This window comes from Magallana gigas, chromosome 7 (genome assembly GCF_963853765.1).
Source record: "Magallana gigas chromosome 7, xbMagGiga1.1, whole genome shotgun sequence".
NCBI classification, from domain to species: domain Eukaryota; kingdom Metazoa; phylum Mollusca; class Bivalvia; order Ostreida; family Ostreidae; genus Magallana; species Magallana gigas.
The window spans coordinates 15,973,877-15,996,660 of record NC_088859.1 but is presented as its reverse complement, the minus strand read 5'-3'; the positions used below and the strand labels follow the sequence as shown (position 1 = coordinate 15,996,660).

Below are 22,784 nucleotides of genomic sequence, written 5' to 3'. Positions count from 1 at the left end.
CAACATAACTATGATACATGTATATGAGCATCTTCGCTAGCCAAGGGTGACGATCCACGGTGTTTCTCTATTCAGAATAGAGAAACACCGTGGATCGTCACCCTTGGCTAGCGAAGATGGTATATGAGATATTAGCCACATTAGGCAAATGCTAGAACCATTTTAACAAGACCTTGGACTTTCAGTAGGGCGTTGCTATCTATTCCTTGCGTCAAAACAAATAAAAAATGACGCGGTTTCAAGCGAAATATGCATCGATTGGGTAGTCTTAGCTCAAAATCCAAACAAATCTTGTTGATTTCAAAAAGCCATGGCTGAGTGGCTAGCAATGAAATAGACAGGTCTACGTCACAATGCTGTTTGACACAACTACACAAACTCCAAGCTCTTGTTAAATTGGTTCTAATAGTCAGTTCTGATTCAAAAACTCTCTCTCTCTCTCTCTCTCTCTCTCTCTCTCTCTCTCTCTCTCTCTCTCTCTCTCTCTCTCTCTCTCTCTCTCTCTCTCATTTCCTTTACGATAAAGATTAACTTGATAGAGATTAAAGCACATTTTACTCAATTCAAAACAATGAAGTCAAATTTCAGGGAAAAAAACGAAGTATAAAAAAATGGTGCCTTAAATAAAAATAGCTCGTTCTTCGTGTAAATACATGCCTCGGTCAGAACGTTTCTTTTGCTGTATAATCTATATATTTATAAATAGTCTGTTTGCTACACTTGTTTTATCAATAGTATGTAATATATATACAAACAAAACTCCTACAGGAAATTATTTTCGTTTGAAAGCACACAATATACGCAGATCATAAGCAGCTAGTTGTCTAGACGGGTGGATATTCACGGTATCGCATTAATATACACATTTTAAAAAATATTTTACAATGACTTGCCTGTACCTGCAGCCTGCAGATACGTTCATTCAATTATTATTATTTTCAAATAAATCGGAAATCTCCTTATGTGTGCTGTAATTTGAACTTATAATATGAACGTAGAAAATTATCTGAAAATTTTTATCATATATAGAAACGTGTTTTGGTTTTTTTTTTTTTTTAAGTTTTTTTTTTAATTTATTTGAAAGCAGTCTTTTGTTTATTCTTGTCTTCCCCAAATACGATAGAAAAGATCTAAAGTGTTGGAGGGGCTGAAGTGAGCATTGTAACTTCATTGTATTAATTTTCATATTTAAGTATAGATATTATGGATATTGATTCTATACATTATTTAAAAGAATAATAAAAATGCCTTATGATAAGAAGCAAAAACTTAAGATAAATAAAAACATGTTTATGAAATAAACATTTTATAGAAAAAATCTGTACTACGCATTTTTCTAAATCATGACGAAAAATTAATCATTTTCAACAATTATTATTTGGGTTGTTTTTTTTTTTTTTCGAACATTCCCCACAATATGTCCTCTTTAGGTAAGTAAAACATACTTATCTCCCCATAACACACCTCTAGATGGCGCTTTTAAATGTAACCAATGCAATTTAAGATATAAAACACGTGACAAAGACGCGAATCCAACAGCCATTTTGATCGAGTTGAAGACTGCACAATGGCGGAACAACAAGACTACACATACGATCAGCAAGCAAATGGAGAAGGGGGCTTTGAACAGTTCGAACAACAGCAACAAAATGCAGAACCCATGGAAGGACAAGAAGTAGACTTCAGTGCTGGTGCCGGAGGTGGCGGAGAAGGCAAAATTATGGATGACGATGATGATCGGTAAGACCGCGTGCTTTTGTCGATTTTAGGTAATGCATGTAAAAAGATATATGCTGTTTGATTTTTGTTTGCAAATGAATGCTTTTATTAGAAAATCAACATTTATGCAATGATTATAAATAAAACTACTCCTTTGTGGATGAAAAACTTGAGTTATTTTATCACGCCGCGCTTGTGCGTGTTTTTCTTACTGCGCATGCCTAGCATTTTTTGGCCTCCATTTTGGCTTTGTGAAATTCATAACTAAGAAATTAATCGGGCTGAAGGAATAATTGCAGTTAAGAAACTCTAGAAAATACGCGCGAACTATATCTTGCGAAGAATAAAACGGCTCATAATGCATGCCCATAGTTTATTGTCCCCACAGTTCGAATATTTTGTCACTAGCATATTGCAGAATTATACAACTAGGCCTATACTGTATAGCATTATTTTTAAAACATTACACTTTATACTTTTTTAGCAAAATATTTGTTGGAAATCTCAGTTGGGAAACCTCACAAAGTAAGAACATAACTATAAGTTTCAGTGAAATTAAAATGATGCAGTTTCTTGTCCAAATCTTAATGTAAATGTAAGAAAATGTAAATTAACCTATTGTGTTTTTCTACTTCAGAGGACTTAAAAGATTATTTCACAAAGTTTGGAGAGGTTGAAAATTGTGTCTTAAAACAGGATTTGGAGACAAAACGATCTCGCGGTTTTGGATTTGTTGTGTTCAAGGACCCTTCAACAGTAGATAAAGTAAATTGAATTAGCTTCCTCTGTTGCAACGTGAATTATTAATTTCCTTTCCATTGAAATTTAATAACTTGTTAATATGTGCTTTACATAGGTACTGGATGAGAAGACACACAATTTAGGTGGTAGAAATATAGATCCCAAGAAAGCTAATCCACGGAAGAAGGAAGAAGTTATAAAAAAGATCTTTGTCGGAAAGGTTGATCCTAGCCTGACAGAGGCTGAAATCAAAGAATACTTTGAAACATTTGGAGAGGTAATAACAATTGATTTAATTATTTTTTAAAATGATTTTATTAGTTTTGTCACCTTTAAGTTAGTTTCAATAAGAGACATTGTAGGGCTCATGTATTGGAAAGTGTAGATATTCACTTCATTCAATGCAAAGAAATATCAATTTTAGAGATGAGAATTTAATTTCAAAATCAAATAGTTTTACCTGGCAAATTGATTTAAATTAAGCCGATTTTTAATTTCCTCTAAAAATTTGTGCAGCATTTAGTGTAAATCTTGCTGAAAATGAATGAATAAAGATCTTTACTTGAAATTATTTTCAGGTTAAGAAAATTGATCTACCATATGACAAAACAAAGGAGCAAAGGCGAGCATTCTGTTTTGTTGAGTTTAAGGAGGAAGATGCAGTGAAGAAAATCACTGACCAAGCTGTTCACAAAATTAAAGATCAAGAGGTAAGAATACATGTTTGTCTCTAAATACTTGCCCCAGAGGGTTATTCAATCACTATTTGTCTGTCGGACTTTTCAATTAGATAAAGTAAATTAAAACACATCAGATGTCTTATACAAAATACATAAACTTGAGTAAAAATCTTCTTGCTAGATATAACCCTCATCATTAGCTGTTCAAAGGAAGCTTAAAAAATACATGTATATTTTAAATTGTAAATTAAAGAGATAGAAAAAAATATACAAGATTAGTTAAATTACACAATCAATTATAACTATGCACACTTAAAATAACCTTCAACTAAAATAATAAGATTCATTTAAAATAGGATATTAAATAAGAATCGTAAACTATCACTTAATTGAACAAGAATGCAAAGGGTGCCAAATGCTAATATTCTGAAGAAACCCAAAATGGAGGGTTCTATGATGGGGTAACATCTGGAGACCCTTGCATGACTAATCTACAAGAGTCGGTGACCATTGGACAACCCAGATCTAATAGTCATAGCTACACACAGGTATTGTACCTAGAGCGATTGAAACAAGTTTCTCTTCAAACTTTCTTTTTCAGGGGAAATATAATTCATTTGATTTATCTGTTTATATCTAACACATCATGACTAAGGATAAATCAATAAGGTGAAAGACTATCAAGAGATAAGAATAAATGGGTAAGATATAAAGTGGTTCAAATGGGCTGTAAAGGATCAGGGATTGTGAACATGAATTAACAGTGAACCTCCTTTTGTTCCACTTCCAGCTAGATCATGCAGGTTCTGGAGAAAAGGAGCCATAGATACAGTTGAGGGTCTGAGGTATTCACCGCCACACATCTGACAAGCGTGATTGTATAAGACAATATAATCATTTAGTGATAACTAAGCCCTCATTTTGTTTGAAAGGTCTTATCATAACCCCTTTTTGCATTTTTCACAGGTTAATGTAACTGGATCCTCAAAATCCCGGTTCAAGTTGCAAGACTATCCATCACATTAAATAATTTTAATGTAATGGTTAACTGTTTTGATACAGCCAGGTAAAAAGTCTAGAACGTGATAATAACCAGAGTTGTTCTTGTTTGATCTACAGGTGGATGTCAAAAAAGCTACCCAGAACAACCAGAGTAAGAGAGGCCGAGGTGGCTGGTATGGATACGGAGGTGGACGTGGAGGTGAGTCTCGTTTACCTTGAAATATATGTCTTAGAAGTTGTCACATAATACATGCTGGTAAGCCCACTTTACAGAATATCATTAAAACCAGATACTGAATCTGGCATTGCAGGATGGCAAGGATATAACCAGGGATACGGTTACGGGGGATATGGCTATGGAGGATACGGCCAAGGAGGATACGGATATGGATATGATTATTATGGAGGTGGACCCAACTATGGAAACTGGGGTGGATATGACCAGTACTACAACAACTATGGAGGATACGGTGGTGACGGTAGGACATATTTCAATATTACTAAAGACAGTGTTGCACAGGTGTATTCAGTTTGAATACATTTTCCTCTTGATTGTTGATCTTTCTATTATTACTGTTTTGAATTTGAAAACTAACTTGTGTTGTTTTTAAAGTGTGAAATAAGAGCAAGAGAAAATTTGTATAAACAATGTCAGCAAAAATCTCTTGAATTAAAGTTGATGTTTGAAAAATATCATTAATATGATTGATTGTATTTTGTCAATAAATAAACATGTAAATCTACAGTTCTATTGGTTTTGATTGAAATTTTGTGACATTCCATATGATAATAAGATATTGTTGCATGCTTTAAGAACATCTGTCAAAAACACTACCCTCTATTTTTCACTGAAAACTAATAGTTAACTGAGTTTGCATGTTTATTTTTTGTTGTTTTTTTAATTGTAGCCTCTTCCAGACTGTTGTAGCATTGTGTATGTGTGTTAAATCACAATTAAAATAAAAGTACCGTAATTGCACCAAAAAAAAAAGGGAAAAAAGTAATTTCAAAGCCGGTGACTCCAAAAACCATCTTTTCGTCAGTAGGAAAGTGTGGTTAGGAAGAGGCTACAAAAGCATTACATTTATAGTATGAATGTGCAATAAGTTTGGTGTTTGTAATTTTCTAGGTTATGACTACTACGGATACGATCAGGGTGAGTAGGTTGTGCTACAATGGTTTGGAAGTTTCTGTATAACTTTATCATTGTTGAATGACTACTAACTTTTTCAGCATTATACTAACCTGTTCATTGTTTGATTTCAAAATTTCAGAGGGTTGTTCAGAGGGGATGTTCCTTTTGTTGCTTTTCACGGGGGATATTTGCAGGAAGAAGTCTTTGGACCAAAAAGCATGAAATTGTGTTGGTCTCCCATCCTTCTGTTAATCCATGAATTCTGAGAAAAAAAAAATACTTGGAGGCCCTTCAAGTTAATCATAGAAGGAGTGCACTGAAGATGAAAAGCAAATATTATAACCAACCCTCTGAAAATTTTGGTGTGAAAATTTGTAGATAGAAATGTTTGACAAAACACCCATTCTAAATTCTTATTAAATAAATGTGAAAAAGAAATTGTCCATTTTCAAGTGAACTTAATTTTGGCATTTTGCACTCTTCTAGGTCAACAGCAGAGTAACTATGGTAAATCTCAGAAGGGCGGCCGAGGTGGTGGTGGTGGATACCATCCATACAACCGATAATCACAGGTGATAAATCAGGGGGAGACCAACAGAATTTGATAGCTTGGACCTACTTTTGTATTGCATGCCTTTTCCTATTCACTTTGTCTAATCTGTTTAGTTGTTGACAGGTACCCAATCTAACCTTTCTCTGACTTTCAGGGAATTTTGAATCCTTTGTAGGCTTCCAATCACTTTCTTTGCAGAAAATGGATGAATGATTAGGATCTCTATAGGAGCTTTTATATTAGATAATTTGCAGATATAATTTATTTTAAAAAATTTGCTAGAAGTTCAACTTTTTATTAAGTTGTAAATTTTGAATCTTTATATATCAGATTTAAAAGCACTTTCTTAAAGAAAAATTTCAATGTTATATTAAATAACAAAATATGCAAAACTCATGCAATTACTAAATTCTCCTTTCTTTCATTGCAGATTATGGCCATTGTCATTAAAGATTGGAAGTCTGTGTTGTTTTGTGCTCTTTGTGACAGGGAGTTCATTCAGAGAGAGAGAAAAGTCCTTTCATTATCCATTTGACACTCATCATTTTCATTTTTCATTTCACATGTGAGGAGCATTTTGTAGTTGAATTTTATGTGCAGTCATCAACTTGTAATAAAATTGATCTTTTAAAAAAATGTCTTTGTGGTGATATAAAAAAGAGGTCAATATACTTGTAATTTTCTAACACGAAAATGTTGGTATAGATATAAAACAATATGATCGACAAATGCTTTAATTTCAATCAAAAATTTATCTGAGAAGAAACGTTATAGAAGAATTTCAGTGAGGAAGTAATAACATTAAGTAGTAGTGTATACGCAGTATTTAATTTGAAAGACCAGGGTCCACATATTCTATTAACATGGAATATTTGAGCAATTGTTCCAACGATTGGAGTATGAGAAAATAAGTTTGTGACGCAGTCTTGTCCCAGTGAGCCATGAGCTACTTGTATCTTGGTGGTAAAAAGTACATGAGGTGGTATGGGGTACCTGTCGATACTACTGTGAATAAGTAAACAATTAAATGAGAATACTATCGCCGTTTTAAATATTTCAACTACGTTTGACCAATGTTTTTATAAAAGATATAGAGTATTAATGTCTTGGAGATTAGTAGCTAACGCTCTTGCCTATTGTTCTACGCTGTTATATATAACAATTATTAGACAGCAAGAAAGTCCGTGTTGTCTTTTAACAAACTATTGACGATATGTAAAGTGACAAACAATGGCTGTTAAGAAGCAGTCTAATTATGGAATCGATAGGAAGAACGCCACAATATTGAAGTGTCCCACACCACCTTAAAACGCGGAAGTTGTTTATTTCCTTAAAGCTGACATGAATTCATAAATACGCATTATTTCCCTTTTATCTCAATCTACCGCCATATTAGTTGTCGATTTCTATTGTTCTGAACATCGCTACACACCCCCTATATAAAGCCGAAAGCAGTATTCATGCTTCTCCGCATTCAGGTATTTCATTCACCCGAACACGTTACCTTGGACGAGAAGACGTGTCGAATCGCGTTTTGAACAAAAATAATATGACAACCACTGCACTGGCAAGGAATATCCAGTGAACGACGAAACAAGACAAACTGAAATCCAGACACAGATACTTTTAAAAAAATCCTCGTTAATTGTAGACCGTTTTCCTGTATATGTTATAACATTGCACATGCGCAATCACTGTGGCAGATCGAGCATTGTCAATGATCGCATGAATTTTTTTTTCTGTAGGAAACGATTTTACGTTGTTACTTTCTTGGATTTAGTAATTACTATCATTCATCTACTGTTTATGATGGAATACCGCGGGGGTTTTCAAAAAGATGCAGACGTTATGCACTCTGTATGAACGAGACACGTGTTCGATATGCATGTGAAGTAAGGCAGCACTATTTGTGCAAAATAGTACGGATACCTTGGAAATTCATTCAAAGAATAAATATATTTTGTATTTTATTGATTGCCGTTTCCTTTATTCTTTACTACAAAGATTTTACTACAATATGGAGTGATGCATTCAGAAGTCCGCGTAACCTGAATGCCTCGATCGGAAAGCATCCGACCGTAACTTACTCGACCGGTATATATACCCCAGTGGCAGTAGAGGAGCGATCAAAACTAATATGGCGACCAAACGCTTCAGCTTTAAGAATGTTTTTAAAAATAAGCTATTTTGTCTACTCTGAGTCATATCACTAACTTGGCCCAAATCATCACTGGGGAAAAGGGCTTATGAAGGGTCAAATTCCATTTGAAGGGGCGAGAATTATTGAATTGCTACATGTATTTTTCAAAATTCTTCTCAAAAACCAATTCGCCAGAAAAGGTGTAATTTGTGTGGAAACATTCTCAGGTAGTGTATAGAGTCAAATTTGTTCAAATCATGATCCCCGAAGGTAGGGATGGGCTGCAATGGCATTGGGGGTCGAATTTTTACATAGAAAATTACCGAAAATTCATTGCTAGCCAATTTGTTTTGCTTGAAACCGCGTCGTTTTTACTTGTATTGACGCAAGAAATAGAAAGCTTCGTCCTACTGAAAGTTCAAGGTCTTGTTAAAATGGTTCTAAAACATGTTGACAAGGCCAACTGAAACTTGTGTGGAAGCATCCTTAGTTAGTGTAGATTGATGTTTTTAAAATCATGATCCTGGGGCTTTACATAAATTATAAAGAAAGAAATCTTTCAAATTCTTCTCAAAAACCAATTGGCCGCGAAAGCTGAAAACTCGCGTGGATGCATCCTCATGTAGTGGAGACTCAAGTTTGTTCAAATTATATAATCCTCGCGCGTAGGATGGGGCAACAAACGGGGAGGGCCGAATTTTTATACATAGAGTCTTTAAAAAATATTCCTCTCTAAAACCAATCAACTATAGACAGGCTTTAACTTGTGTGGAAGCATCCTTAGGTAGTGTAGATTTAAATTTGTTTAAATCATGATCCCTGGGGGGTAGAACGGGACCGGAGGGGGTTACTGTGGCCCCTAAAGAATTCCTCACAAGAGGTTCAAAGTTTGATGTAGGTTTATATTTATATGAACAGTAGTTGATCTTCCTGAGAACTACAATGCTCAATATGTATTAATTAATTATGACTATGAAATCACCTGGTTACAAAAGGGGGTTCATGTTTAGCATTAATGAGATTATCTGAAACAAAAAATAGAAAATCTATTTATACAGTTACTGTAATAAGAGTTTTAATTTTATTACATTGTTCGGATAGTTTTACATGACTCCATAAAGCTGATTTTATTATTGCTCGGGTGAGTAAAGGCGAAGGTCGAAGTGGCCCCATCGTAACACCATAGGCGAGCCATATGGTCCATCAATCTCTTGTTGAAAAACGTAATCATGAAGAAGACAATATGAATAGATGACCTAGACGACAAAATCATTTAAAATAAATTGTGTATAAGATTTTGCATCAATTGCGTTTTGTTGCTATATATACAGACAAATTTTGATGAAACCAAATGCATTTCAAACCTTTTAATTGTCCTACCAATTTCCACGTCCTAAGGAAGCCAAAAACGAGATCTAGCTGGCCTAGCTCAGCTCCCGGTCTGAGAAAAAAAATCGGATAGACGACCTGGTCATCCATCCAAATTTTTTTCAGACCGGGAGATACAGGGGATCTATTCACAAAAAATCGTACGTCTACGATTACACTTTAAACTTACGACAAACGTACGTCTACGTTTATGGTGCTATTCACAAAAGCTGTCGTAAGATAATGACGTTGTCGTACGTCTGTTACAGTCGTAAGTGCGTCTAAGTTCTTAGTTACCGACAATGCTCATGCGCAGTGGGCATTGTGGAAAAATGACGTCACGCTTTATTTTCGCTCATTTACATTCGCGGAACTTTTATAGCGCCTTTGAGCGCAGATGTATATAACGAAGTCACTTCTTTTCTTCCCATACGCCTATTTTAATGTATGTATGTTTACAATTATCGACAGAAAGAAAATCCACATGTGCCTGACGTTAAAAATATTTCTTATGTACATGTATTATAATAAAATATTTCCCTGTTTTATAATAATGTTATTATATTCCTGGGAATAATTTTGTTGTGAAAAGAAAATTTTTGAACGTCAGACGCATGTGAGAAAATCCAAGTTCTGTATGAAATTTATGTCATGTTTTTAACTTACAAAAAATCTACTGCAGAATTTGTTTGTAATAAAACGTGGCATTTTTAAAATACTGTCAAAAACACTTTGAGTTTATCGCTACATGTACATTCTACATATGCCGGTTTATTTTGTCTGTTTCGGCGATAATAAAGTTACTATATAAGTGTTATTACCCAGGTCGGGCGTGTCCATTGATAATTTTCCTTTCGATATTGTGAATTTTTTTAAAGGTCGTCTGAAGAATAAGTGTAATACTTCTTTCATATTTTTTCTGTAGAAAAGTGAATAAGAAGTTATTTAGTTCATGACTTTCATTAGATTTTTATTTAAAATATGACCTAACATGGTGAATTTTTGTGCATAATTTAATAACTCTTGAGATCATGCTTCATTGTATTAATATTTTGCGGTTGAATATTTGGATCTTGTCGTGAGCTGAAGCTCACAATAGGAAAACCAACGTGCAAATGTATAAATATTTCGGTCTTTTTAATAAGTTTAAAAGTTGTTTCAAAAAAAAGAAAAAAGATTTGACACAAATCTTAAAGGCTGGGTCTACCAAAAATAATTAAATTTTTAAGGGGGGCCAGATGGACCCCCCCCCCCCCCCCCGATCCATGCATGATATGTAGTACGCTGATTACATTACATACTGATATCTTATTAGTGTGTATGCATATGAGTACTGTTTAACTGATTTAATGCATTTGTAGGAATAAAAGAAAACGCCTTTAGTATCAAATAATTTTCGTAGTTTTAACTAATACTGATTCGATATACCCGGTGTAACGACAAAAAGTGACCCTGTAGAATACTGACCCGGGGGTCAAATTTCTACGGAGAAAACTGACCCAGGGTCAGTATTCTATGACAAGTAGGGTCCTTTTTCTACAGTAGAAAACCATTCCAGACCTGTAGATCTACGACCCCCACACGTTGAAAACTGGCCCAATCAAATTTTGACCTCGCTTAAAAACAACATCAAAAAGTTTCTACTTGAGAAAAAAATAATTGCAGAGACCAGTTAGTGTATTCCAACAAACACGAAAGGTCGCAAACTGGTTTGCTTTGTTCAAATTCTTTTATCAAATTTTACCCCATAGGAGAAAACTTGTTTCTTTAATATACAAACAACACGTGCAAAAAACTTAATTCTAATCAAAAGGTAACGATTAACGCTGAAACAAGTTATTGGAGGATGCGATTTTGCAGTGATTCACAAATGACATCATATTATGCTACTGTAAACGTATTATATTTGGCGTGTATGATATTTGGCGGAAATTAGTTTATGAACAACTCGGTGTAGATTTGAATTCGCGTATTCCTGAATGTGACTATTCATTACATATATGTATGACAATTAGCGATGTACTTGATTTAGCGGAAGCCGCATTCCGCCAAAAACGCTAAATAGAATACACAGCCAAATGTAATACTTTTACAGTATTTACATGTAATATTTCACATAATAAAATATTGTTTAAATTATTAAACATTATACATGTATGTATTAGACCGAATGCTTTTTACCTGACAGATCATAAATTTTCCTCAAATAAACTGTAAAGGACTTCCCTTCCGGACTTTCTGTATGCAACATGTTGACGATGACTTAATTTTTTACTTATCGGCAAACATATCTCAATAGATGATATACTTTATTAACACTCAGTTAAGAGTTCACTTTTTCAAGAATATTAATAAAATAACCACTGGTTTTTTTTTCTAGATATTCTAGATTGAGTATAAATGCCTGGATTATTTACATGTTTTTTGGGCTAAATTAAAGGAGAGTTTAATGTTAAGTCAGAATATGACGATATTAATTGCTAGATTCAGATGTCGTTTATACATGTAAGTACCGTGGTTGAATTCAATAGGAGTCAAAGTCAATGCTACATGTAAAGCCCTTTTTAGTGTCATTGTTACTTTGCGATTTGCTCTCACTGTTATATACCGAAGTTTGCAAGTACATTTTAATTTTGATTACGATAGCTATCGATTTCAAACTCACACAGAATCATCTGTAAAATAGTTTGTTTCTTTTGTTCAATTCTAAATTCGAAGTTTTGGAATTTGTGACGTTGATATTGACTGTATTATTATATTATATCAAGCATTGTATTTGTCTAACATATATTCTTATTAGTAAACCTGTTGTAACAAAAAATAATTGTTCTTAGAAGAATCAAAATGGGATGATGCATGCAATCGTGGATTTAAGGAGTGGGGGAATTCAAACTTTTTAAATTCACTGATCAAATTGACCGATAATAGGCCTAGAGCCCCCCCCCCCCCCCCCCCTTTGGCAAATATAATTATCCCTCGGATCCCCCTCCCCCACCCATTTTTTTCCTTCTGGTTTTTTTTTCTGCATACAATAAGGGCGTGTTTTTTATTCATTCAGATTGATATTATACCTTTTCAGTCATGGTTTGACAATGTAAACATATGTCATTCCTCCCCCCCCCCCCCAACTCCCCTAACCTTTTAAAAAAAAATTCTCCTAGATTTGCGCCTGTTTTAACTATCTATTTCTCTAAGGTACGTCTTTTTCTTCTGTTGCCTTGATTTAATGTGAGGGAAATCAATGCACTTTAATTAACTAAACGTGACTATATCTTTCATTTCTAATTTGAAAAATTAAATAACAGACTAAGATAACAATGATAAGCAATAACAGGTGATCGGAAAAGCGTACTCAAGCTGGTTTTTCGAACAATTTAGTATCAAACAGGCAATCCCCCCCCCCCCGGCCCAGCACCAGCACCACCCCTGCATCCACCCTAAAGAAAATAATAATATATAGTCGATATTCTACACGATCATTTTTCTACAACTTTAATTTACGGAGAATAATGACCCACAGGCCATAATTCCTATGATGTAATCCAAGTATTCTACAACGAAGTGGGTCATTTTTCTACGTAGAAAAATGACCCTCGGTCAATATTCTATGGGGGTCACTATTCGTCGTTACACCGGCATTGCTGTCGCGTAACATATATCTTTTCCAATATGTGTAAGGTTTTTAATGGTGATTTTGGATTATATACTTGAATGATTATAATCATAGGCGTCGGAACCGGGGGGGGGGTCGGTGGGTGGGTGGGGGGGGGGGGGGGGGCTAGGGAGGGCTTAGCCCCCCCCCCCCCACTTTTTTTGCAAAGTTAGACCTAGACCTAACCATTAGGCCAATAGCATCATAGAGAGTTCAGCCCCCCCCCCTCCACCCACTTTTTCTAGCAGCAAAGATAATTGTCCCTAAAATTACCTTGAAAGAGTGAGAAGTTGTAGTCATATGCATACTAGCCCCCCCCCCCCCCCCCCCGGATTAGGAATTTCATGATTTGGGGGAAAAAAAATTTGATAGGTAAGATTCTTTTTGGGGAAGTATAGGTATACCCCCCCCCCCCTCCCCCACGGATTAGGATTTTTATGATTTTGGGAATTAGTTTTTTTTTCCTCAATATTTCTGAGGATTAGTCTAGCCCCCCCCCCCCCCCCCACTTTCAATTTACTTCCGACGCCAGTGATAATTGAGCTTCAAATAAGATTAAGAAATATAAATGTCAACCACCATTAACATATTTTGCAATACGGGATACAAAAGGATCTCCGGCACTGTTTTTTCATAGCAAACCACAGCGCGTTATCAAATAGGAGTTTCTTCTCTTAATTTTGCTTATGACAAAAAGAAGGTAGAACTGCCATAACTCTACTATAAACACATCAATTATAGACTTACGCCAACCCAATAGTAGACGTAAACTTACGACTGTTTTTTGACGCAACGTCACACGTACGACATTTTGTGAATAGCCAAAATCCTATGAAAAATCGTACGTCAAACTTACGTCTAAGATTAAACGTACGATTTTTTGTGAATAGATCCCCAGATCTGCATCAAAAATGATCAAAAGGTACACAAATAATTGACTTTTCGCCCTGCCTGTGCGCTTAGATTCTTGTCAAATCCACATCTTATGTGCCAGCTTTCTTTGCACGTTTCTATACAATGGCATAATTTTCAAACGCGAAACTTGTTTGAAAATAATTTATTAATTTTTCAAAATTTTATTCAATAAAAAAAATGCATTATGTAATCTTCACGGTCCGTGTTTTAAATTCCTTCAAAATAAATAACTGATACAGAATAAATTGTGGATCTTCTATGTGAAAATGCAGTATTTTACAATACATTTATCTTTTTTGCGGTCTGTGATATTGATATGGTACATTCAAATGTATATTTGAGTAGTTAGAGACGCCCTCATGAAATAACCTTGAATACATGTCTAATTATACCCCCACACAACAAGTTTTTGACCTGTCTGTCCTGCCTATTTGAGCCACTGCACAGAACTCTAGGAATCTTTATATAGGTAAAAAAATGACTCAATGTAAATATATGCATACTTATTTGATATACATTCTTATTCTTTTATATGTATTTTTCTAGAAAGTCTGTCCCTTTTGAACCTATGAATTTGGTCATTAACTAATTAAAGTACCGAACAGTTTAACTTTTCTTACCAAACCACTGAATAGAATTTCAAGAAACTTTAGACACAACGTACGTATATGGCACAACAAATTCACAAAATAGCTAAACATAGTTTCACAGTCAATAATATACAATTATAATTGCTGGGGTTTTTTTTAAGTCAATACGATGAAATACTAGTATTTACCGGTACACCCACCAAGTATGATTCCCTCTATTTCTTACGGAAATTGAATTTAATTCGTAGTTCTATAGATTTTGACAGGGCTAAAATCTACACGCCCCGATTATCGATTTGGTCAAAACCTTCAGCAGCCCAAGTAAAATCACAGATTAAACGAAATAATCACGATGATGTCAGATTCAAATTCCCAAAGGAGATGATTTCACTGTTTACATTTACATTTTTCTTACTTTTAGAATTAATTTGTTAAAATAAAGATGCAAATATAAAAAATAAAATAGAGCTTCTAGTGTCTTTGATGATTCATGCGGGTTATGAAGGTAGCGATATTGCAGAAAAATACATAACATTGGTTATAATAATGATTTACATAAAATGAAAATAGTGGTCTCATATGGCGATACATGGACTTGGTGAGCTTTTATGTCTTTGATTCTTATTAGCCCTAAATAGACTCTGATTTATGGTGGTGTGGGACACCTGTCGATATTAATGTGGATAAAAGTACATTATAATCAAAATACTGTTGTCAGTTTAGAATTTTCAAATTTTAAAATATTTGACCAAAATATATGATTTAAAATTTTTTGGAAAGGTAAAAATTGTAAAAGCTCCAGCAGGACTTGGACTCATGACTAATAGATTCATAGTTTACACTCCAACCCACTGCGCTATGCTGTTAGGTAATTATTTTGTGAAAGAAATCATAAAATTTTACTTAATTTTATTGTATTCATTTTGATAGGAAGTACATCACAATATGGAGGTGTCTCATATCACCTTAAATTAAATTTATTTCAACTTGATATCACTAAAATAAAACAAGAACTATATTTACAATTTAAAATTCATTGTGAAAAAAACCCACTCTATCATCCAAATATAACAATGTCATAAATAAAGTATTGTACCGGTACATAACAAACAAATGTAAATGAATTTATGTGACAAAACTTTACTATGTAAAAATATTAAACATCATGAACATGATGAAATACTAAATTAAAAGTTAATTAAATTTCTGATTCATTTACAAAAATTGCACAATTTTAAAAGTTAAAAAAAGAATTTTTTATCCAAACATGGCATCATGCAAAGTGTCTATCTCAAACTCTCGTTGTTTTGCTCTTGCCTGCAAATAAAATAAAATTTATATTCAGTAAATGTAGAACTTTTCCAAAACATTATTTAAAAAAAAAGAAAATTGTTTAAAACAAATATCAAGCTACTTGTTTCAAAACATGATTTTTATTTGAAGACTATATCTAACAAGTGAAATGAATACTAGTAAATGAAATGCATTTTTCCTTACCTTGTGTTTCTTATAGTTTTCATAATCAGGGTCATCTGTAGGAAATTCAGTTCTACACATGGGACAGTTGTTCACCTTTATAGCAAAAAGAAAAACAAAAATCATCAAAAAGAAAATTAATTGAAATACATCTACTTGATTATATCTACTAAATATCATTACCAAGCCATTTTCTCATATACATGTTTTAGATCTAACAATTACTGCATCTACATGTAAGTACAACTGTATTTGGAAATAAAAAACAAACCAACAATTAATGGATCTCTTTGTATACCTATATATTTTTTTTTGGAGTATGATTTGATTTCATCAGACACGAAAAGACAAATGTATACATCAATCTAAATAAAATTAGATCCTTCACGCTCCCGTACTTGATATGTCAGCATCAAATACGGTAGCGTAAAGGATCTAATTTTAATAAGATTGATGTATAATTTTAATACAATGTTATATTAGTTTATTCATTAGTGTGTGTGTGTATCTGTGTGGTTTTTTTTTTTCTTTTTCAGGGTGTCTATGAGGAGTGCATGGGAAGAGTTCAAATTTGAAAATGAACAGTTTTTCTGATATTCAGCATATATTACCGATAGTTTCTTTTAAATAATTATTTTCACAGAATTTGCGTATAAATAAGGTTAATCAATCCAAAACACTAAATAAATAATTATAAAATAAACACACAATTTTTTATTTTAATGGGTGGCACTGTAGCTCACAGATCGTCCATCCGAATTTTTTCAGACCAGGAGATACTGGCCTGCAGCTAACCAAATGGCTGACTATTTAAACAATGTGGTTTGTCTCATTCCTATATTAGTATACTAGTATACAAAAAAGAGACTTCATCCAATAGAAGTTTTAAATGCAAAACTGTGTGAGACAAACATGTTTAGTAATGTTTGTGAGCCATAACAAGAAGGTAAAATTATTTTGTTACTTTGATATGAAAGAACTTCATATGAGATTCTCGTCGTTTTACGTATCCACTCAAAACAGTGTACAAGTTATGGAGATTTAAATGACATGTCTTCCAAGAATCAGAGTAAAAGAAAACTTCTAATGCCAGAAAATATCATGATAATGAGTATGATGTGTCATTGATTGGATGGAGGGAAATTATTTTCTATTTGTTTCTTTTATATGTATATTACTTTAAAGAACTTTCAAATGTTTCGTGAAACGCTGATATTACCCTTTGGAGCCAAGGCAAAATGCAACTGGAATGAAATTTGTGGGAACATTTAGGAAGTACAATTGCCTCATCTTCTTCATCAAGCAATCCTAAACATACTGGACATTTCTTTTCCAAAGCTGAAACATGACAAAAAACAATGAGGAGTGGCATTTTATATTCAGTGGTTATTTTTGTACGTATTCCTGATTATATGCCACTATCTATGTGTAGATGTGTCGATATGGCTTTCACTAACCAAGTTCAAATTATAACTATAAGCTGCTCATTAAAGTTTCATTCAATCAACATGTTTAAAATCAACATTTTTTCTTGTTTTTGAGTTTATAAATATCTAAACAGCAAAAATAAATAATACTGGTATATAGTTGATGAGACTCAAAAGATGTTCATTCATCTAAAAAATATTAGCTTTAAAAAACATTTATAACGATAATATAATTTCTAACAAATGCATTTCAAGATGCTTAGAAATTCCAAACTAGCAAGGATAATAAAACTTACCAGCCTCTGTGGGGGAAATAATGATCCTAGGTAATTCTTCAACAAACTTTTTTGATGCAGGGGGAACTTTCCTTTCTCCACCAAATGCCCTAATAAATAGTCCCAAGTTATTACAGAATGGTTCAAATTTGAAGGCAATTATTTACGTTTTTGAGACTTTTTTTATTTAACAAAAATGATATTTCTTTTGTACTAGATTTAACCAGGCATTGATAAAATCAGGAGTACTGGGTGTTACATATTTAAACAGAATTTGTATTGAGTAACTGTTATCATAAGTCGATAAAATTCATAATCATAACATACTCTTCGTATTCAATATTCCATTCTGCAGCTAATCCACTGTCTAAGAGCAACCTGTAGAAAATACACGACTAGACTCTAAACTGATCAATATTTCAAAGTAGCTAAATCTAGTGATTGTTCTGATTACTGATGTATATATCAACCTGTCAACAGCTGATCGGTTATACCGATCAATGAAACTTACCTTGCCATATGTAACATGTGATTTGGTTGTTCGCCGTCTGCTAAAGGTTCACAATCATGTTCGTCAAAATATGATGCCATGTCAGAGGTGTACGTAATTTTTCAACACTTTCTAAATGACCATGCAATTTTTTCAGTCTGTAACAAGGCCGCGTATATCACTCAACAATTTATTAATGTCTAAGTAAACTTCACTCGATTCCACTTTTTTATTAATTAACTTTGGGGTGAAGGTTTAAAAATAAAATAACGATTTCTAGTTTTTTATGCATATATAATGTTTCCAACGATAAATAAGCCATTCTTTTACTTATTGTTGTAAGCTAATTTGAATTAAACAACTTGATCAAAGTATCTTCGATCAAGTGTAGATATATGGCAAACCACTGTAATATATTAATCTGAATGAAATCTGGTAGAATCATAAATACTCTGTTTTAATTTTCTTCTGTTTGTATTGATAATAGGGGTGGTTTAAATTATAAAATTAATAACGTTTCATGTATGATTTATCTAAAAAACAAATATGGCCGAAGAGAAAACGAAAGAAGAAAACCTCCAGAAAGGTAAACATTTTTAGTTTTTATTTATACTCAATAAACATCATGATACTATTCAACAATAATTTAAATCATACCGTGACATTTGGATTTACCATGTTCAACAGATCCAGTACAATAAATGAATTTAGCTACGTGGCTTGATTTACCTACATCAGTACATAGCTTTATTTACCTACCTAAAGTAGGTTTATATAGCTACTCAATCACAGGCACACTTTGTCTTGAATGGGCATTTGTACTAAAAATTGTGGCGCAGTAATAGTTTTAAACTTTGAATTTATCTGTAAACAATTCATAAAAAAATCACACTTTAAAATGTTGCTCTTTTGGCGCAAATGCACTCAATGTTCTAAATATTTTTGGGATATGTATGACTGTTTATGTGTAACTAAACAGCTACTTCAGTTCTTAAATGCAATAACAAAGAAGAACAGTTCTGGTTAACATAATAACTGATCTGGATTTGTTTTATTTTTGTAAAAACAATTAGAAGTAGAGGTGGCCGAGGAAGTGAAGGAGCCTCCACCCCCTGATGTGGTGCAGCTATGTCGTGAAACATTCCAAAAGTCAGCAGAGTACCTGCACGGTGAACTTGAAGGTATAATATCAAAATTTTACAGTGTCTTTATCTGTGTAATGTTTAGTCTATAAATACATTTCATCAATGACGATTTTGATATTTACCGTAAACATACAATTGCTGAAAATTATATAAATGTAAGGAATAATTATTGTTCTTTAGATATTATGAGGTGATTAAATAAGGTCAGGGGTGATCAAATCTATCATTAGACCCTTATGGGCTGTATTGGATTTGATCATCCCAAACTGTTTTTGATCACCTTACAATGCTGAAAAAGTGATTCCTTATTCCTTACATAAAAAATATCAACACTTTGGACATTCATGCTAATTGAGAAAAAAAATGGATAATTTTATTCAACATTATCTATAATATCTATAAAATTTATTTCCATTTGTAGGGACAATTGAAGACTACAAGCTCTTGGAGACACTTAATAAAATCACGATCACAAAATATACCGATATGAAAGAATTTACTGAAAATATTAGTAGAGGACTGCAGGAGCTCAATGAAAAATGTAAGACTGTTGAAAAATAATCTTAGTCTGTATGAAAGTGTAACAAATGTACATGTAACAGGATGTTTAATAGAATCCAATTTTATGTGATGCTGTATTAATTTGTTTTATGTGATAGTTTAGTTGCAGTATCACTTATTTTCATCCATGTTCCTACCAGGTATATAAATTGCCCCTCAGAAGATTTCTTCATTCTTCATTGCAAATATTTCAAAGTTTCTAGACCTGGTATTTCTAATGATTGGCAGGGGTTTGTTTCATGTCAAAATATTAGGGTTTGAATTTCAGAAAAGAGAATCTTTAGAAGTACTAGTAATAGTTAATCTTTATTTTACATTTAATTGGGGGGGGGGGGGGGGGGATAAGTTTGAATTCAATAATATACCAACAAATTTTTTGCCCTCGTGTAGAACATTGTAGAAGTCATCAAGGTACCTGTAATGGTATGCAGGATGGATATACCTGTACTAATCATAGTAAGAATACTAGTGTCTATAGTTATACACATGTACATGTAAGTGTACAGGTACTTGTACATCATCAATTTAACATTGTATTTGCAGACAGCAATCTTCATCCATTCCTAGAGCAAATAAACCAGATTGATGAAAATGTGACTGCATTGGAGCAAGCCGCATACAAGTTGGACAACTATTCCAAAAGACTAGGTTTGTTTAGAGTTAATTGTTATTGTATGGGTATTCTTAATTGTTTTACTGAATGTGGGTTACACCATCTTCTAAAGTCACAAGAGTCTTTGATTCACTTTACTCTACATGAACACTTGACCGAATAGACAGAGTTTGACGGGGTTAGAAACCCCATTTTCTGTTGGTCTCATTAAAATTTGCATAATCCAATAAGAAACGTTTCCAGAATGAGGTTAATTATGCATTGATCAATGTTGAGCCATTGTGAAATGAATTTTAGACAAACTAGAAGTACTGGATAATAAACTTACTGCTATAGATTTTTAGTCTGTGTGAACTTATCTTTAGTACAAATTCTATTAATATAAACAGCTATTTCATATGGGAGCAGCCATATTTAATGCTATAGTTTTTTTTATGGGAAATATGCACTTTCTGATTGGCTAGAACAAAAGGTCACAAAAGTTTGAAAATTAGCACTCTCTCTATGGTATGCACAATTGTAAACGCACATTTGTCTTTTTGCTCAAGGGTTTATGTAGAGCAGGGCGGATAAGAAACACTTGACTTGGGGAGAAGGGTTTACACAAACTTGTATATTTACTTGCATTTCCCATTAATAGTAATTTAATAGATTAAATAAACCTATAGCTAAACAGCATTTGGTAGCTCAGTGTTAGAGATAAAGCAGGAACTGGTAATATAGAAGCCCTGGTTTTAATTAATTGCATAGACATCTTATTTTCTCTTCCATCAAAATTTCACACCATTACAGTAACCATCCTTTTTGAAAAGGTTGCGAGTCCTATAAGGGGGACAAACCTGGACTTGAATGTACATGTATTGGGCAGGATCTATGATTTACAGTAGATTTCTAGTAGAAGTGTAGTAAGTGCTGTTACCATCGGTAGTCTAGGTTACCAGCGTATGTGAAATATTAAATCAGAATAAAACAGAGTTCTTGCCTAAGCAATGGCATTAAAGGACATGTAGAGTTCACATACTGTAAATATTATTGAACTATTACATCTTCATTCTTGACTGGCTGGTCTGCTTATAAGTACAAATTGTATTCTTCAATACTGTTTTTTTTTTTTTTTTTTTCAGAGAGTAAATTTAAAGCATTGGAAAAAAGATGAAGTGGAAGAGCAACTGTACATGTATAATGTTAATACAACTTTATAGTGCAATATCATTATGGAATACTGAATTTTTTCATCTTTACCAAATTTCTTGTATTTGTTGTTTTACACAAATAAAAGTTTATTTTTAATGAATTTTGTTCTCGCTGTCTCAATCTCACCCCCCCCCCCCCTTTCCAAAACAAGAGGCCAACAGGCCTTGACAGTCACCCGAGTTCCCTGGCCTTTAGATTAATTGACATGTCAGAGAGTCTCATGTTTGCTTTTTAAGCTTCATTTTTAAGTTTTAACCCTAATCTGATCTAAGACCTGTCTGACTGTTACCCTGCTTTCATTATTTGATGTTTCAAAATTTTAAAAACTTGAATAAAAGAGGGGGAAGGTTCAAGAGTTAGAGGAATCTCTGATTATCTATACCTTAATTAGCTCCAGGGGCCAAAATTGTAAACTTTCGAGAACAAGAGACCTTTTATAATATTCACAGTTTCATTTATAATGCACACCAAATGCATACAGCTTGTTTCTACAAGTATACAATGCACATGATATATAGAGATATCCTAAAATAAAATGCATATTTAATTCAATATAGCCAAGTAACAATTTGCCATGTAGTTTTCAAGATGAAATTAAATTGATAATGAATGATACACAGCAACTACCCAAAGTAAAAAATACATGTTTAGTATATGGTCATAACTATCATCTCCAACCCCTAAAAAAGAGCTTCAACCTCTGACCCATGGCTTGAGCAGTGAATGTCACAATTCAACATCAGTACATTATGAACATGAAAACAATGCATGACTTTATCTCCCATGATAATGGCCCTGTCCTGGGGTCTTTACCTCTGTCTCGGGCAATGGAGTTCACAATTTACAGTAGGTAGAGGACTAAATGAAAATCATAACCATGCATTTAGTTTTCTCAAATATGTATGAGAGTAAATAAGAAGATTTTCTAAGATTAAATACATTTTTACTATACGACCATATTGGCCCCGCTCTAGGGTCTGAATGCCAGACCAAGGGGCCATGAATTTCACAATTTTGGTTGGGGGCTTTAAGGACATCATAATCATATATTGATTTTTTTCACCACATGTGTGGGAGTAGAGAAGATTTTGAAAATTAAACTTTTTTT

General features: G+C 33.4%; 3 protein-coding genes across 12 annotated transcripts; 2 read left to right on the top strand and 1 right to left on the bottom strand.

Moving 5' to 3' along the window:
- Nucleotides 1-1,517: 1,517 nt before the first annotated feature.
- Nucleotides 1,518-6,466, top strand: LOC105347167 (heterogeneous nuclear ribonucleoprotein D-like). 10 transcript variants are annotated; one of them, XM_011456103.4, is made up of 10 exons: nt 1,518-1,740; nt 2,204-2,244; nt 2,357-2,484; nt 2,576-2,737; nt 3,039-3,170; nt 4,260-4,341; nt 4,433-4,621; nt 5,272-5,298; nt 5,764-5,849; nt 6,261-6,466. In XM_011456103.4, the coding sequence occupies exons 1-9, from the start codon at nt 1,568-1,570 to the stop codon at nt 5,841-5,843; spliced, it is 1,014 nt and encodes a 337-aa protein (XP_011454405.1). In that variant the 5' UTR covers nt 1,518-1,567; the 3' UTR covers nt 5,844-5,849; nt 6,261-6,466. The 10 variants fall into 10 exon arrangements, with proteins under 10 accessions (XP_011454405.1, XP_065921338.1, XP_065921339.1 ...); XM_011456104.4 differs by having other exon boundaries at nt 1,519-1,740; nt 4,454-4,621; XM_066065266.1 differs by lacking the exons at nt 5,764-5,849; nt 6,261-6,466 and adding an exon at nt 5,417-5,553.
- A 9,047-nt stretch (nt 6,467-15,513) lies between these two features.
- Nucleotides 15,514-18,361, bottom strand: LOC105347166 (E3 ubiquitin-protein ligase RNF181). The gene is made up of 6 exons (XM_011456102.4): nt 18,185-18,361; nt 18,001-18,051; nt 17,695-17,783; nt 17,191-17,309; nt 15,993-16,067; nt 15,514-15,812 (listed from the first exon to the last, which is right to left on the bottom strand). The coding sequence occupies exons 1-6, from the start codon at nt 18,262-18,264 to the stop codon at nt 15,753-15,755; spliced, it is 474 nt and encodes a 157-aa protein (XP_011454404.2). The 5' UTR covers nt 18,265-18,361; the 3' UTR covers nt 15,514-15,752.
- A 229-nt stretch (nt 18,362-18,590) lies between these two features.
- On the top strand, nt 18,591-21,774 carry LOC105347165 (biogenesis of lysosome-related organelles complex 1 subunit 2). Its single transcript, XM_011456101.4, has 5 exons — nt 18,591-18,749; nt 19,237-19,344; nt 19,730-19,849; nt 20,413-20,517; nt 21,607-21,774. Exons 1-5 carry the CDS (start codon nt 18,710-18,712, stop codon nt 21,636-21,638), a joined length of 405 nt encoding a protein of 134 aa, XP_011454403.1. The 5' UTR covers nt 18,591-18,709; the 3' UTR covers nt 21,639-21,774.
- Nucleotides 21,775-22,784: the final 1,010 nt, after the last annotated feature.

Coding starts and splice junctions, on each gene's coding strand:
- LOC105347165 (XM_011456101.4), top strand. CDS start 18,710: ATGGCCGAAGAGAAAACGAAAGAAGAAAACCTCCAGAAAG. Junction 18,750..19,236: donor AGAAGAAAACCTCCAGAAAG/GTAAACATTTTT, acceptor AAAAACAATTAG/AAGTAGAGGTGGCCGAGGAA. Junction 19,345..19,729: donor CCTGCACGGTGAACTTGAAG/GTATAATATCAA, acceptor TTCCATTTGTAG/GGACAATTGAAGACTACAAG.
- LOC105347167 (XM_066065266.1), top strand. CDS start 1,568: ATGGCGGAACAACAAGACTACACATACGATCAGCAAGCAAATGGAGAA. Junction 4,342..4,432: donor ATACGGAGGTGGACGTGGAG/GTGAGTCTCGTT, acceptor CATTAAAACCAG/ATACTGAATCTGGCATTGCA. Junction 4,622..5,271: donor TGGAGGATACGGTGGTGACG/GTAGGACATATT, acceptor GTAATTTTCTAG/GTTATGACTACTACGGATAC.
- LOC105347166 (XM_011456102.4), bottom strand. CDS start 18,264: ATGGCATCATATTTTGACGAACATGATTGTGAACCTTTAGCAGACGGC. Junction 17,784..18,000: donor TGGAATATTGAATACGAAGA/GTATGTTATGAT, acceptor ACTATTTATTAG/GGCATTTGGTGGAGAAAGGA. Junction 17,310..17,694: donor TATTTCCCCCACAGAGGCTG/GTAAGTTTTATT, acceptor GTCATGTTTCAG/CTTTGGAAAAGAAATGTCCA.